Source organism: Schistocerca gregaria, chromosome 1 (assembly GCF_023897955.1).
Source record: "Schistocerca gregaria isolate iqSchGreg1 chromosome 1, iqSchGreg1.2, whole genome shotgun sequence".
NCBI lineage: Eukaryota > Metazoa > Arthropoda > Insecta > Orthoptera > Acrididae > Schistocerca > Schistocerca gregaria.
This window is the reverse complement of record NC_064920.1, coordinates 15114098-15130450: the sequence shown is the minus strand read 5'-3', so window position 1 is coordinate 15130450 and position 16353 is coordinate 15114098. Positions and strand designations below refer to the sequence as shown.

The following is a 16353-nucleotide window of genomic DNA, read 5'->3' as shown; positions in this document are numbered from 1 at the left end:
TGATGCGGTGGAGTCTGTGTGGGTTTGTGGAGGGGGGGGGCGGGGGGGAGTTGGGTCTATTCTTCTCTAGTTGGGATGTTTTGTGTTTTTATGGTGTATTCAATGTGTTTTATGTTATGTGGGGATGTTTGGTTTTTCGATTTTTGCGGAGTTGAGGTTTTGCTTTTATTTTTCGTAGTTCTAAGTGTTGGTTTCTTGGTATCAATAGTTGTAGTTGATCTACATAGCTCAAGGGAAATGACCGATTCCAACTTTCGTAGTTTTAGTTGTAGGTATTGATGGTTTGGTTTCGTCAGCTCTAGTTGACCTATCTAGGTCAAGGGGAGTGTCAGATTCCTGTTGGTGTAGCGGAATGTTATAATTTTGTTTTTTTGTTATTTTATGTGTTTTGGAATCATGGTGTGGTTTTTTTTCTATTATATTTAGCTCGTTCACATCCTGAAACTCCCAGTTTCCAGCGGTAGTCCCGCTAGTTTCATTATATTTTTGGAGGGAGTTGCTATTGTCTTATTTATATGTGTTTTCGTGTTTGTTGCCGAGTGTATGTAGTGACATCATAGGCGCCATATTAGAGGCGCTTAGAATAGCAATTTCCTACATATTGATGATGTCATGGGTCAAAGAAGACGTGTGGAATCGGACACTTCTGTTATGAAGAAACATTCCAAGATATGGTCTTTCTAGTAAAGTATTTCTGAAATGCAAGAACTGTAAAGATCAGTATTAATTTCGTATCAATAGAAGACTTAGAGTGGGTGCAAAACTAATATTCAGTTTGCGAGAAGGTGACTTAGCTGGTACGACATCATGTGCAGTAATGAATCTTCCAAATGGCTCGACAGTATTCCAGAAGTATACAGATACATTATATGAAGCATTGTGCTATTTCCTCTATGAAAGCTGCTGTCTATGAGGGAATTGAAATTAAATGCTAACTCTACAGATATTCCTGTGGCTATTGATGGGATAAGAAAGTGTAGAGGACAAAACGTCTGAATAGTGCAATAACTGCAGTAAATATTTTTTTCCAGGTCAGGTGATGTGTCTGGGATAAGGTATGTATTATAAAGGATGGAGACAGTAAGTGCTTCAAGAGCGTGGTAGAAACAAATCCACATGGAGATGTCAGTGTGGGAAAGCTAGAGTGTATTAGCCATGTCCAGAAAAGGATGGGAAATGGGCCTTCACAATTTGAGGAAAGAGACGAAAGGCATATATTTGCAGAACAGTTACGGTATGGCAGTTAGCAGAAGATGAAAACTATCAGCTGACAAGGAACCTTCTTGTACTTGGTGCGAAAAGTACCAACCGCATGGTGCAAATACAACCGTGCTGTAGCAGTTAGTGAACAGTATAATCAAAGGCATTCATTGTCCGTTGAAATGTGCAATGTAATTACGCCAGTTTTTAGGAGTTTGACTGATCAAAACCTGTTGCATAAATGTCTGCATGGAAAAAGAACGAAAATGAATTATTTAACAGTGTCATATGGTCTAGAATTCCTAAAACAGTATTTGTAGATAAGGATATATTGAATTTGGGTGTTTATGATGCACTTGTTTCATTTAATGATGGCAGTGTAGAGAAAGTTAAGCTGCTTCAGGAGTCGGCATACAACTAGGGGAAATATGGTGAAGGCATGTTCCGAGTTGGATGCTGTCCGTGTAAATAAAGCAGATATGAAGGGACTATGATGGCTAGGGAGCCAAGAATGCACACAAAAGCACTGCTAGAGGGCCAGGAAAGGTGAAAGAAATGCAGATGACTCATGATATGGTACAGGGATGGTCTAAGGTAACAAACTTCATTCAACTTAAAAACATGTTTTCTGAGGTTTTATTGTTTTTTAATATTTAGGTACACTTGTTCTCAGGAACTTTCCGCCATAGAACAGTAAAAATTTAAAAAAATCTTACAGAAACTGGGCTGATATTCGTTAATACATTTCAAAAACATTCTGATTTTTACATTTTAGAAATTATGAACTCACAAAACTGAAATATTTGGAAATCTTTTTATAACTTACAAAAAAAGAAGCTGTAAAAAATAAATTATACAAGCTACTTATCTACACCCCCCCTCCCCCCGCCATGAATCATGGACCTTGCCGTTGGTGGGGAGGCTTGCGTGCCTCAACGATACAGATAACCGTACCGTAGGTGCAACCCCAACGGAGGGGTATATGTTGAGAGGCCAGACAAACGTGTGGGTCCTGAACAGGGGCAGCAGCCTTTTCAGTAGTTGCAGGGGCAACAGTCTGGATGATTGACTGATCTGGCCTCGTAACACTAACGAAAACGACCTTGCTGTTGTACTGCGAACGGCTGAAAGCTAGGGGAAACTCAGCCGTAATTTTTCCCGAGGGCATGCAGCTTTACTGTATGGTTAAATGATGATGGCATCCTCTTGGGTAAAATATTCCGGAGGTAAAATAGTCCTCCATTCGGATCTCCGGGTGGGGACTACTCAGGAGGACGTCGTTATCAGGAGAAAGAAAACTGGCGTTCTACGGATCGGAGCGTGCAATGTCAGATCACTTATCGGGCAGGTAGGCTAGAAAATTTAAAAAGGGAAATGGATAGGTTAAAGTTAGGTATAGTGGGAATTGGTGAGATCCGGTGGCAGATAGACTATATAATGATAAGACAGAGATTTAGGAACCAGGTTTTAAAATGTAAGACATTTCCAGGGACAGATGTGGACTGACCACAATCTGTTGGTTATGAACTGTACATTAAAGCTGAAGAAACTGCAAAAAGGTAGGAATTTAAGGAGATGGGACCTGGATAAACTGAATAAACCAGAGGTTGTACAGAGTTTCAGGGAGAGCATAAGGGAACAATTGACAGGAATTGGTGAAAGAAATACAGTAGAAGAAGAATGGGTAGCTTTGAGGGATGAAAAGTGAAGGCAGCAGAGAATCAAGTAGGTAAAAAGACGAGGGCTAGTAGAAATCCTCGGGTAACAGAAGAGATACTAAATTTAATTGATGAAAGGAGAAAATACAAAAAATGCCGTAAATGAAGCAGACAAAAATGGATACAAACGTCTGAAAAAATGAGATCGACAGGAAGTGCAAAATGGCTAAGCAGGGATGGTTAGAGGACAAATGTAAGGATGTTGACTCTTATCTCACGAGGGGTAAGATAGATACTGCCTACAGCAAAATTAAAGAGACCTTTGGAGAAAAGAGACACACTTGTATGAATATCAAGAGCTCAGATGGAAACCCAGTTCTAAGCAAAGAGGGGAAAGCAGAAAGGTGGAAGGAGTATATAGAGGGTCTATACAAGGTCGATGTACTTGATGACACTATTATGGAAATAGAAGAGGATATAGATGAAGGTGAAATGGGAGATACGATACTGTGTGAAGAGTTTGACAGAGCACTGAAAGACCTGAGTCGAAACAAGGCCCCCGGAGTAGACAACATTCCACTAGAACTACTGACGGCCTTGGGAGAGCAGATCCTGACAAAACTCTACCATCTGGTGAGTAAGATGTATGAAACAGGCGAAATACCCTCAGACTTCAAGAATATAATAATTCCAATCCGAAAGAAAGCAGGTGTTGACAGATGTGAAAATTAACGAACTATCAATTTAATAAGTCACGGCTGCAACATACTTACATGAATTCTTTGCAGACGAATGGAAAAACTGCTAGAAGCCGACGTCGGGGAAAATCAGTTTGGATTCCGTAGAAATGTTGGAACACGTGAGGCAATACTCACCCTACGACTTATCTTAGAAGAAAGATTAAGGAAAGGCAAATCTACGTTTCTAGCATTTGTAGACTTAGAGAAAGCTTTTGACAATGTTGACTGGAATACCTTCTTTCAAATTCTGAATGTGGCAGGGGTAAAATACAGGGCGAGAAAGGCTATTTTCAATTTGTACAGAAATCAGATTGCAGTTATAAGAGTTAAGGGACATGAAAGGGAAGCAGTGGTTGGGAAGGGAGTGAGACAGGGTTGTAGCCTCTCCCCAATGCTATTCAATCTGTATATTGAGCAAGTAGTAAAGGAAACAAAAGAAAAGTTCGGAGTAGGTATAAAAATTTATGGAGAAGAAATGAAAACTTTGAGGTTCGCCGATGACATTGTAATTCTGTCAGAGACAGTAAAGAACTTGGAAGAGCAGTTGAACGGAATGGACAGTGTCTTCAAAGGAGGATATAAGATGAACATCAACAAAAGCAAAGCGAGGGTAATGGAATGTAGTCGAAGTAAGTTGGGTGATGCTGAGGGAATTAGATTAAAAAATGAGACACTTGACGTTGTAAAGGAGTTTTGCTATTTGTGGAGCAAAATAACTGATAATGGTCGAAGTAGAGGGAATATAAAATGTATACTGGCAACGGCAAGGAAAGCGTTTCTGAAGAGGTGAAATTAGTTAACATCGAGTATTGATTTAAGTGTCAGGAAGCCGTTTCTGAAAGTATTTGTATGGAGTGTAGGCATGTATGGAAGTGAAACATGGACGATAAATAGCTTAGAAAAGAAGAGAATAGAAGCTTTCGAAATGTGGTGCTACAGAAGAATGCTGAAGATTAGATGGATAGATAACAAACTAATGAGGAGGTATTGAATATAATTGGGGAGAAGAGGAGTTTGTGGCATAACTTGACTAGAAGAAGTGATCGTTTGGTAGGACATGTTCTGAGGCATCAAGGGATCATCAATTTAGTAATGGAGGGCAACGTGGAGGGTAAAAATGGCAGTGGGAGACCTTAACTTATCCAGAGGGTTTCCAAAACAAAGTTAACTTTTTCTAATATAAAATGCCTGTTTTTTGTAATGAAAGAAAAGAAAGGAAATAAGAGGCAATAATATTTATCAGTTAGTTAATGATTGTCATATCACTTTAACGAGTCTTTTTACCGAAACGTTGTGGGCCCAGTGAGTTTTTGGGGTACTTATACGTGCTGAATGTTAACGTTAGTGAACACAATATTTCTTAATACTATTCGTACCATTAAAGTTAGAGTGCTTTGATTCAGAACATTTTATGCTATTTTAACATAGAAATAACTTGTAGATTACACTAAAATAACTGCTATAATTTGGTGCAGTAATAACAATTGTTTTCTCTGAAGCACTACTTACGAGGACGCAGTACTCATCGTTTCTTCAAAATAAATTGCAGTCAGAAATTGGTCCAAAAATTGGCGCAATTAATTTTTTCAGCTACGACCTCACAGCCTCGAAGTTTCAGCAAAGTGGTGAGCTCAATAAGTTGTGCAACTGATTTTAAAACCTCCTCGAATGTGCTGCTAGTTTCAGTTTTAAGCTGTTACAAATTTGGCCTAAAGTGTCGTACATTTGGCACAGTTTGCAGCCGTGCACCTAAAGCCCCATCGAGCGGGGTGGTGCAGCGTTTAGCGCGCTGGGCTCGTATTCGGGAGGACGGCGGATCACATCTGCGTCTGGCCGTCCGGGTTTCGGTTTTCTGTGCTTTACCTAAATTGCTTCAGGCAAATCCCGGGACGGTTCCTTTGAAAGGATGCAACCAGTTGCATTCCACATTCTTGGCACCATCTGAGCTTGTGCCCCGTCTCTAATGGCGTCAATGCAACGCGCCATTAAACCCAGTCTTCCTTCTACCAAAAGCCCCTTAAACCCTGATTTTTTTATTATAGTATTTACAGCTCAAGAGAATACAAGTCTCTGATATATAGTAACACAGAAGCATGCTGAAAATTATGTGGGTAGATCGTGTAAATAATAAAGCGGTAGCGACTGAGGAAAATGCGTCGATAGGTCGCATCCCGAGGCATCGCGTGAACGTTAATTTGGTAACGGAGTGAAGTGTGGGGTTAAAGTAATTGTAGAGGGAGACCTAGGCCCAAGTGCAGCGAGCAGGTCGAAACGGATGTAGGCTCTGCTAATTATTCCGAGATGAAGATACGTAGCGCGGGAAAGTGCACAGTACGACAGAGAGCGTATTTTGAGAGAGGTGGTTAGGTGGCGTGTGTGTGCGCAGGTGGATCCACGACTACCAGGATGCGTGCGTGGACAAGCTGGAGCGCTTCCTGCGCGGCGAGATGAGCGTGCGCGCCGACGGCCCGGGCTCGGTGCCTCGCATCGGGCTGGCCGGCAAGGGCGACGCGACGCCGGGCGGCAGCAGCGGCGCCGCGACGCCGCTGCCCCTGGGCGGCGGCCGCCAGCCGCCCTACCAGCGCATGCACTCCAACGACAGCGGCAAGGGCAGCGCCAGCGACAAGGACAGCGGAGGCCCGCGCGACTGACTAGATGGTCCCCGCGCCTCGGCCAGCTTACACAGGTAGTGAGTGACCCACCACTGCTCCTTCGAACGGACCTCGATGCCGCAACAGATGTCTTACTGACCGGCCCCTTCCTCCCATAATGCTCTTTCCTCACAACCTCTCCATTTATTGGTTTACCTATGTACTCGTGTTTCTTTTTCTCTCGATTTCACTTCGTTACAACTTACACTGTCCTGGACATATTCCTCAGTTTCGTAGCGCTAATACCGATGGAGCACTTCTGTCTACCTGTGACAATTACTTTTTTTTTCTCGAGTCTTCCCCACTTCTGCTACATTGTTTAATTTTGTTTCCCAGGCAGAAGAATCTTCCAACACTAAACCGTACCACGTTTTACAGTAAACGGGTCGTTACTCCCTCTTCTACCACTCCCACCACTTTTCTATCTGCGCTAAGTACGCTGTCCTCTCTTCTCAGTACGCGTCTGCCGAGAACCCGGGCATTGCACTGCAGTGTGTCCGCTTCGCACCTTTATCCGTGTAGCCTTTATTGTCTCCGTGGCTCCTTTTGGGTACAAGTCGGACGCCGGTGGTGAAGCTCGAACCCTACGGTGCATCCTTATTAACGAGAACGTGTCTTTCCAATATCGTTTTTCTTTCTTTTACTCTCACTACTGCTTTTTTCACATACAACTTGAGCACTGGTGGTTAGCTTGTCAGTCAGTTAGTTAGTTTCACATTCCGTGGATCTTTCGCGCAATAAATTTTAATCGTGTCGGACGTGTCATTTTACACCAACATCGTAAATAAATGATGAACATTTATAACTTTTTTTCCTTGCTGTAATATACAGGTGTGAGTTAGTAATTTCTACCCACCATCTTTTACCCATTACTATAATAGCAATTCTTCTACAGAATACGACGAGTTGTCGAGGAGAAATTTTATCAGTTTGTTGCCAAATGTTACTTTTCTGTATGTCAGACATTCTACGACAAAGTAAGCAAAAATTTTAGTTGCTCCATTCTGCACCCTTTTTGTGCTAACAACCTTATTGTGGAGTAACGAATGTCATCTTTCCTACCCTTCTTTTTCTTCTCCCTGCGAGTTTTGTGCACCGCGCGGCATGTTACCGCATCCGAGTTTCCGTTCGCTTCTGTACTGCCAGTCCTTTTCTTTCACGGTCCTGTCTTGCATCGCACGCCTCACTCCATCGTTCCAGTGTTGCCGGGGTCTTGCTCTTACTCCGTGTCGTGAAGTTCTCCAGCGCCATGTTTTGGATGGAAGATGTCCGTCACATGTTAGCTGTTTATTTTCGCTATTTCCAGTTGTGTCTACAATATCTTTTGTATCTCCTACTTATTCTCGCTGTATTTCATTTCTCACTTTGTCTCTTCCTGTTACTTCATAACTTCATTTCCTTTGCCTTTAATTTCTTCTCACTAACCTTGGAGATTCCCACAGTTCGGCATCATACAGAGCCATGCTCTCAACTACAGCTTCGTATATCCTCCTTTTCAAACTTTTCACCTCGTTTTAACCAAGCAATTTCTTCATTCCCACCTTTCCCTTTTCTATTCTGTGCTTGATTTCCTCATTGCTTCCACCATTATCCACAAGTGTGTCCCTAAATATGTATATCAACGGCTACACTTTACTATTGACCCACAATCCATAACAAGATCCATTCGTGTACGTTCGACAACCAAGAACCCAGTCTTTGAAAACTTAATTTTCATGTCCCTCTGCTCACATGCTTTTTGAAGGTTTCTTAACATATAAGACGCGTCCCCTTCTTTGTTGGTGAAGATGAACTGATCGTCGGTGAAGTTTAGGGCGAACAGAATATCATCACCTAATCCAATTACGAAGTTTTCACTTCCATTTCAATTTCTCTGTGTTTCTTTCGAAAATATTTTAAATACGTTATGCACTAAACAGCATCCTTGCCTCAGTCCTTTATTAACCTGAACTTTCTCTGACAGTAACTTCTCAACTTCAACATAGCAAGTATTATCTGAATACAGATTTGTAGATTTATAGTTTGTACATGACATTTATGCAAGTTCTGGTTTTTCATTCCTTCCCACATCATAGAAAGTGCTACACTGTCATATTCGTTCTGAAAATCTATAAAAACCATATGTGTCCCAAAGTTATGTGCCAATCTCTTGTCAGTCACTTGCAGATCTTATCGATAAAAGGCCTGCTGGAAGTTTAGTAATGTACAGCACTATTCCTTTTGAACCGTGCTAGATTATTTACAACAAGCTTCATGAGGGAATAAATATGCTGTTAAGCAGTAGTCGGAATGCTCAACTCCTTAAACAGATGTGTACACGATAATCGTGGATGAGCTCCACATATTTTTACAACATGCTTTTGAGCATAAAGATTTTATTTCTTTAAGATGAGCTACCCCAAAACATTACTTCATTTGACATTATCGCATAAAAATATGAAAAATATGTCAACTTACGTATTTGTCTCTCCCCAAGGTTTGCAATGATTTTAAGTGCAGATGTAGATCAACTAAGTTGTTTCAGAAGTTCCAAAATGTACTTTATCCAGTTCAAAATCTCATAGCTACAAACACCTAAGAATTTTAAAGTTCCACCCTATTTATTGTTTCCCCACCAGGTGTTACACTTGTCATTGGTATAGTATCCCTTGATGAGCAGAACTGAATATGTTGTGTCTTTTTAAAATTGAGGGCGAGAACCAGTCAGTGATACTTTTAAGAACTTCTCCTGTGTCTGTATGTAATGTCATCTGGAAAAGGAACTAATTGTGCTTGTTGTATATAAGACGGAAAATCATTTACATACATAGGGCGTTTCCGTAAGAGATTGCAAAAATGTAACAGGACATAGATAATGCGCCACAATTTGAGGTAGGGAACGTAGGGTCGTAGAAGGTAGCTTAAGGAGATATGGAAGTAAACTTGTCAACCGCTTTGTCTAGTATTACTGTTTTCCAGCTTATTTACTACTAACATGCACACAAATTTACATGTACTGTACTGTTTATCTACATGTAGGTTTTTTCCCTGCTAGGAAACGAGGAGGATGGGCCTGACTGTTAGGTCGCCATGATGCAGGTTTTGTATACTTTACTTGTCCACAATGTGGTTCTGTTGTATAATATTTGCATTGTCTCATGACAGAACGTGCTATGAATCAATGACAGACCCATTCATTACTCACTGCTACTCAGAGAGATACAATACAATGCGATGGAACAGTACTAATACAGTTTCGCAGAATTCACTAACATGCACTTTGTGTATGGGGAAGTGTGTCGAAAAGATCTCGCTGCTGAAAGGCTGTCCAGGGAACGATATCCTAACAGGCATCGTGCGACAGGTGAGTATTTATTTCTCTCGGTCGGCGAATGAGGCAGACTGGATCATTGGGAAGGAGGAATGGGGGACCTGGCTGGATTGGAAGGGGAGGTCCTATTCCATGGCCTGTGAGTGCACCTCACCTGAATCGCCTTCATTATTTCGTTCATGACACTGTCCCATGGGTGAGCACGAAAGCAGTTCCGACACGATTTAGGTTTCTTGGAGGGTGCGTGCTTTGAACCACGTTTACGTGCGCGCGAGCGGCGCAGCGTAGCTGGCTGGGCTAGAACTGGCCGGAAGGGCACACACACGCCCGGCTTCACGTCGAACGCGCAAGTAGCCATGTGTAGTGCATCTCGCCTAGCAAGTCCACTACTTGCTGCAATGACGGGGATTTTAAACCTAAGGATTTGCTCGCGGGTGCGGTGATGCGCCACACTGAGCGCAATAGCGCCTCTGTTCACTATATCCGCGTATCAGCGGCCACACGAGCGACTAAAGTCGCAATCACAAGTTAGTCCAAGGTTTATTCCACTGAGTAGGGCCACGCCGGAGACGAAAGAATTTGTGGCGTCCAGCTACCACATTTACACTGTCACGGAAGTGGGAGTTCAAAGCACAATCACTTCGTACGCTTTAGTCTCTGGGCGGGTGATGGGAAACTACTTTACGAGCACACGGTATAACAAGACCCGCGTTGGCAATGAGAAAGGCAAGCCGCTCTGTACCCGGTATGTTGTTAAGCTGCGAAGTGTGCCTCGAGCTGGGCCATGTATTCTGGCCAGCGTCCAGTCTCAGGTACAGGCGGTGGCAGTTTGCACCGTGACCATTCCACTTACGGCAGCAAGCAGCTGTGTCATTTGCTGAGCCTGAAAACGTACAAGATCGGACAGCGTAGCCTGTTCCAGTGGCGAAGCCACGGTTTGCCCAAATGAAAGTCTTGTAGCGAAAGGTGGGACCACTTAGATACAGTCACGAAAGCACACGAGGTATAAAAAAAGCTAAAGAGTAGCGAGCAAAAAAGGAAATGGTAGGAGGCGAAAAAAGCAGCCTCGTCGCCAACTTTTGTATCCCGCCTGGAAGGTGGCGCGTGGGTAGGAGCAGGAGCAGGAAAAATACGTCGGTGCTGCACGTAAGTGAAAGTGGTTTACTGGTGCAAAAAACAAGTTAATACATGGTGCGATGCAGAGACCCGTCGTATGTAGAGCAAAGCTGAAGTGAAGTGTCCCAGCCGTCTGCTGTTGATCAAATGGGCGTTGTCTGGAGTGGGGCTCGTAGAGCTGAACAGCTCCGGATAGAGGGCGCTGTCGTAGGTATGTCGTGGCAGTGCCAACCTAAGAACTTTTATACGCCGTGGCATCGTTGCTATCGATACCACAGAGTCGAGCTTGGGTAGCTCAGGGCACTTGACCGCGAAAGACAAAGGTCCCGAGTTTTAGTCTCGGTCTGACACACAGTTTTAATTTGCCAGTAAGTTTCATATCAGCACACACTCCATTGCACAATGAAAATTTCATTCTGGATACTACTAAACTATCACCTGTGCCAAAGGTGGGAGAAGCCACAGGATAGAGTCTCATTCCTGAAATGGCATATTTTTTATTTCCAATTCAAATACATGCTAAGTGAAATACTTATGTTTTTGTTATCTTGTATCATTGTTTTGGTTGATTTACTTCTGATTTTCTGTTGTTGTGTAATTGCGTATAATTTGTGAATTTAGTTTTGGCACCTTACATTATGTACAGGTCTGAATCTGAGGTGATTGCTAAGTCTGGGTCATTTTGTGTGTTAACTTCTATGGGCGTATATGTCAGTTCCTTAACTCAAAGTCTTCCCATGGGTGGTTCAAATGGCTCTGAGCACTATGTGACTTAACATCTCATCAGTCCCCTAGAAATTAGACCTACTTAAACCTAAGTAACCTAAGGACATCACACAACACCCAATCATCACGAGGCAGAGAAAATACCTGACCCCGCCGGGAATCGAACCCGGGAACTCGGGAGTCTTCCCATGTATTGTGTTGTTGTTCTCTCCCTAAGTTCATACACATCCTAACGTATGGATTTTGTTGTTTGCACGTACCATGCAATGTCAGCAATACTATTAAGAGTACATCATCATCTGGGTCATGTACCTCTCTCTGACATCATGGTCTTCATTTATGTGTTGTACATGTGTAAGTATGTTGCATCGTTATGATACATCTCCCGGAAACCCGTATTACCCACATATTCATGCTCTGACTGAGATATATACAGTTTAAATCTGCTGGATGCAGGCTGTGACTGGCCAAGAAATGAACTGTGCCCTGGCTTGGGTCTACATTCTTTGCTGCAGTCATTCCATCATATCAGAAAATAAGGAGAAAACATGATGGCCTTTGTTGGATGCCTCCCACTCTCTTCACCTTATATTTATCCACCAATGGTTTAACACTCATATTGTTAATATTTGCTGCCATTTTCCGTAGTTGCTGACTTCAGCTATGTTTTATTGAAGAGACACGAAAAATTCCATCATTTTCAACTGAATTTATTGTGTGTACCATACATGTTTCACCTATTTATGCTAGACAGTGGTCGATAATATAGCAATGTTTAATAATAAATATTTTGACATGAGATTTACAGCTGTATGGAATTTTTTCTTTATGTTCATACCATGTCATATTATGCATCCATTTGTTTTTTTATATGTGGTAAATACATATAGTACAGATTTCTTCCAATAAACACTTCGTTGTACATGACATACTGTAGCATACTGCAAAATGATTACATGCTTTAGAACTGAATGAAGGACTGTGGGAGCTGTAGATTGGAAGAGTGGAGTAGGTGTTGGGGTGGGGGAAGAGAGGCTTGTTGGACGCTGTGCGTGTGTGTTTGTGTGTGTGTGTGTGTGTGTGTGTGTGTGTGTGTGTGTAATTTGTTTATGTGTTGCTGTTATGATAAAATGTGTGTTAGTTTAAATACTGGTCTTCTTCTGTTGCTCTTTTGGTCATTAAGAAGATTTTCATTGTTGTTATGGCGTTCTGTATAATTATTATGCAGTATGAGTGTTAAGCAGCTCTGCGATGCATTGTGGTATCAGTGGGAATATAACTTTTCCACCAATGTGGTGTTGAAGGTACCTGACATCCTTAGTAACATACTCATGTCTCCTGATCATGTAATTGTTTGGTTGGCCACCAAGCATAGGTGATGTGCCCATGCACTATCTGCAAAGTATGTGGTAGATTTGAAGATGATAGTGTGAGCAGTTCATAATGTTCTTAATGGCAGTCTGCGCTGTGTCTTGTTTAGTCTTGTTAATTTATCCATTATTTTAGTCATTTTTATGTTATTATTATAGGGTGTTCATCAGTGTGACGTGTTCTCTATATGTTAATAGTGTCCAGTTTTTATGACTGGATTCCTTGTTTCTATTTCATTTGCTTTTATATACTGTGATTTTAAGTTTATTTTTTTTTTCTCCAGCTATAAAGTATTCATTTTCCAGGTGTCCTTGTGAGTTATCTGCCACAATGATTAATTAGTCATCTGCATATACAACTATCCTATTGACCCTTTCATCCTCATCCAGCATCCAGGGCTGTTCAGCAAACACTCAGTTATCATGTCCCAGAAAATAAGTCCATACATTTAACCATGTGGACATCCTTTTGTTATTCTTTGAGCTACTTTCAAACAGTGAAAACTCCAGGTATTAGGAAGGAAAAAGAAAGATTGCTATTCACCATAAAGATCCCCATTGAGCTGCAGGCAGTCACAGTAGACAGACTTACACATCTATCACTCAGGAGCCTCACCTGCACTGCAGAAAATATGTTGCGCACACAAAATATGTCTACAAGTTTTAGGTCAGCTGGGTTGTTATCTTCTAATGTTTTAGTAATTACTATGTTAATTGTTTTCCAGAGCGTAGTAATTCTTCCTTATAGGTTTCATTTAACATGTCAGTGAGATATGTGTGATGACGTTTTGTAACATTTCTGATTGACTTATTATTGTTTTGTCTACAGATCATTAAAGTCACCTATTCTTGAGGAAAAGAGACAGCAAACCCACTATTTGCGTCAGTATCATTCATTTGGCCTCATAAGACTGTGTGATGCCGTCAGTTACGCGTTAGCTCGTCATTGGAGAGGATTTCGTTCAAAAGATATTCTGACGAGTATCTCCAGTCATCTGTTATAGAATCATCTAGCCATTTGAAGATCGACTGAACCTCTGGAGGGTCTCGATTCATTCCATCTGTAATTTTATTTTAACACAGTCATTCCAGCGGCCGGGTTCCCGGGTTCGATTCCCAGCGGGGTCAGGGATTTTCTCTGCCTCGTGATGGCTGGGTGTTGTGAGTTGTCCTTAGGTTAGTTAGGTTTAAGTACTTCTAAGTTCTAGGGGACTGATGACCATAGATGTTAAGTCCCATAGTGCTCAGAGCCATTTGAGCCATTCCAGTGGCCCTGTGTTGTTTGTTACAGTTCATTCTTACGTTTTTGTTTTGGGTATGAATATACTTCAAATCTGAGAGTTGCAGTTAGGTGTAGTTTGATAGGATTGTGATTTGCCATTTTCCATAATCTCGTCTGTTCTGTCGACTGTGGTAGTTTTTGTCCCTGCCCAGAGTTATCTTGATGAATGGCATCTGTTTCTGCTTTTCGTAAGCTATGTGGTCGGACATTTGTTTCATAATCTATATTGCATAATTTGGTGTGTAGTGAAGATGCTTCAATCTTCTTGCCAATGTAGTGCCAGGTACCCTGTCAAGAAGTAGACATACTGTTGTAGCACACGTATCTGTGTGAAACTGTCTGTGAATGACAGTGACATTGTGGTCATAGTGATACACGGACAGTATGAAAATGTCTGTGAGCTCCACAAACTGTCAACACAGCTACCACTGTCACGAGTTGCATCGACGTTGCAAAAGATAGCGGGACACCGTCGGAGATGCTCCCAATAACAATGCTAGACACGTCAAGTGGCACAGTGTCGTCTTCCTAGATGCCACTCGGTTCTATTTGCAGCATGAAGGTGAATGTATTCCTGTGTAGAAAATGGAAGTTTTCAAATTGGATACATCATCGTCGTACTGGCACAGCACCTCGTACGATAGTATAGTGTGTAAGAGAATAGCATGTTGTGCACGTACCCGATAATGTGGGCATTAGACATCGCAATTTTGCCACGTTTAAGCCAGTGGCTACGCCTTATATTGCCGGTCTCCGTGATGATTTCTTCCCAGAAGATAATAGCAGATCTCTCCTGTACAGTCGCAGAGAGAATGCCGCAGTTCCACTCACCGGCACTGAGTCAAAGCAGCGCGGGTTGACGTACCCGTATCTGTCCATGCAGCTCGTAGCACTCAGCTCTTCACTTTCCGCGCTGTCCTCGTTGCAGACTGCAGCAGCCGCAGCCGCAGCCGCAGCCGGGCAGCCCGCCGCGGCGGCCCGCCCACCGCTCCCGGCCCCGGCCGCCCGCCAGCCCTCCGCGCCGCGGCTCGGCCACGCCTCCGCCTTCGCCGCCGCAGACGCTATCGCCGCCGCTGTCGCCGCAGCACCGCCGGCCCAGGCCGGGGGCGGCGCCCGGCTTCCGCGGGACGGCGGCACTCACCCCGGCCGCCCCCGAACCCACCGCGGCTGCGGGGCCGCCGCCGCCGCCGCCGCCGCCGCCCCCGCAGCCGCGCAGCCCGGACGCGCTGGCGGACGCGGTCGACGGCGGCGGCGGCGGCAGCGGCAGCGTCGACGACGGGGAGCGGCTGGTGCGCGAGTGCGAGCAGTACCTGAGCAGCCACGAGCTGCGCGCGCCGGGCCCGGCGGACTGCAGCCGCGCCGGCTCGGCGTCGTCCCTGTCCGAGGGCGGCGGCGCGGCAGGGAGGCGCGCGTCCAGTTCGTCGCTGCCGCCGGACGACGTGGCCGCCCTCAAGCGCAGGCGCAACCTCGTGGGCCGCTGTGTGAACAAGGTGCGGTCGCTGATCCGCAAGTAGCCGGGCCCGACCCACCCCCACCCTGTACATACCGTGCCACGGACTCACTGTACATATGGACACTGTTTGTGACGGAGCCACACTCGAACGTCAGTGTAACCGAATGAGCTATTTTTATTTCTATTGCTGTTAATTGTATTTTACCAAAGGTAATTTAAAGTAATCGCTGCGAGGGCAGCTTCAATAAAATACTTCGAGTCGTTTCTGTGTCTTCCTTCATTTACTACCATATTCAGTCATTTTCCAAACCGCGCACTGCTTACGCTCGATTCGGAGTGACGTACGGTCTGCAAATGTGGACATTGCTTCCATTGTGTGTGATTGACCTGTTTACTGGTGTACTGTTCACCACAGCTGTGCAGGAGTGGAAAAAAAAGCGCATAAGTTGAACCATTTCTTCCACAGAATAAAGTCTCTTCGATCTCCACGATTCTCTGAAACAATGATTTTCCTTATGACTGTACCAACTGACGTGGTCTCAGAGGGGACTGAAACAACGTTTCGGAAAGACTGCAAAGAAAATTAATTTCATCCGTAATGGGATCGAGAGGAAACTGTTGTCTAGGCGACTAGCCAACACATGGGACGACATTCGGGCCACAAAAATCAACACTGAGGCCGACTTATACAGGGGACACCTTAGTCCGCACATGAAGGATAAAACACCATAAAGTCAGGGAATCGTCAAGTCAATTAAGAAAAATAGATGACTAGTTCAGGAAATGCAAAAAATATTTGAAAACAAAACGTATGATATTTTATCCCTCTAAGAAGAGCTTCAGAAAC

General features: G+C 43.5%; 2 protein-coding genes across 9 annotated transcripts in view; both read left to right on the top strand.

The window, feature by feature from the left end:
- LOC126327189 (NAD(+) hydrolase sarm1) overlaps positions 1-15063 on the top strand; it is a 1227458-nt gene extending 1212395 nt beyond the window's left edge. For all 8 annotated transcript variants that reach the window (XM_049995878.1, XM_049995887.1, XM_049995870.1 and 5 more), the window contains 2 exons: positions 5985-6284; positions 14982-15063. In XM_049995878.1, the coding sequence (XP_049851835.1) occupies positions 5985-6249 (265 nt within the window). In that variant the 3' untranslated portion in view covers positions 6250-6284; positions 14982-15063. The remainder of the gene's footprint in view (positions 1-5984; positions 6285-14981) is intronic.
- LOC126284877 (uncharacterized) lies at positions 13690-15651 on the top strand. Its single transcript, XM_049984120.1, has 2 exons — positions 13690-13694; positions 14982-15651. Exons 1-2 carry the CDS (start codon positions 13690-13692, stop codon positions 15565-15567), a joined length of 591 nt encoding a protein of 196 aa, XP_049840077.1. The 3' UTR covers positions 15568-15651.
- Positions 15652-16353: the final 702 nt, after the last annotated feature.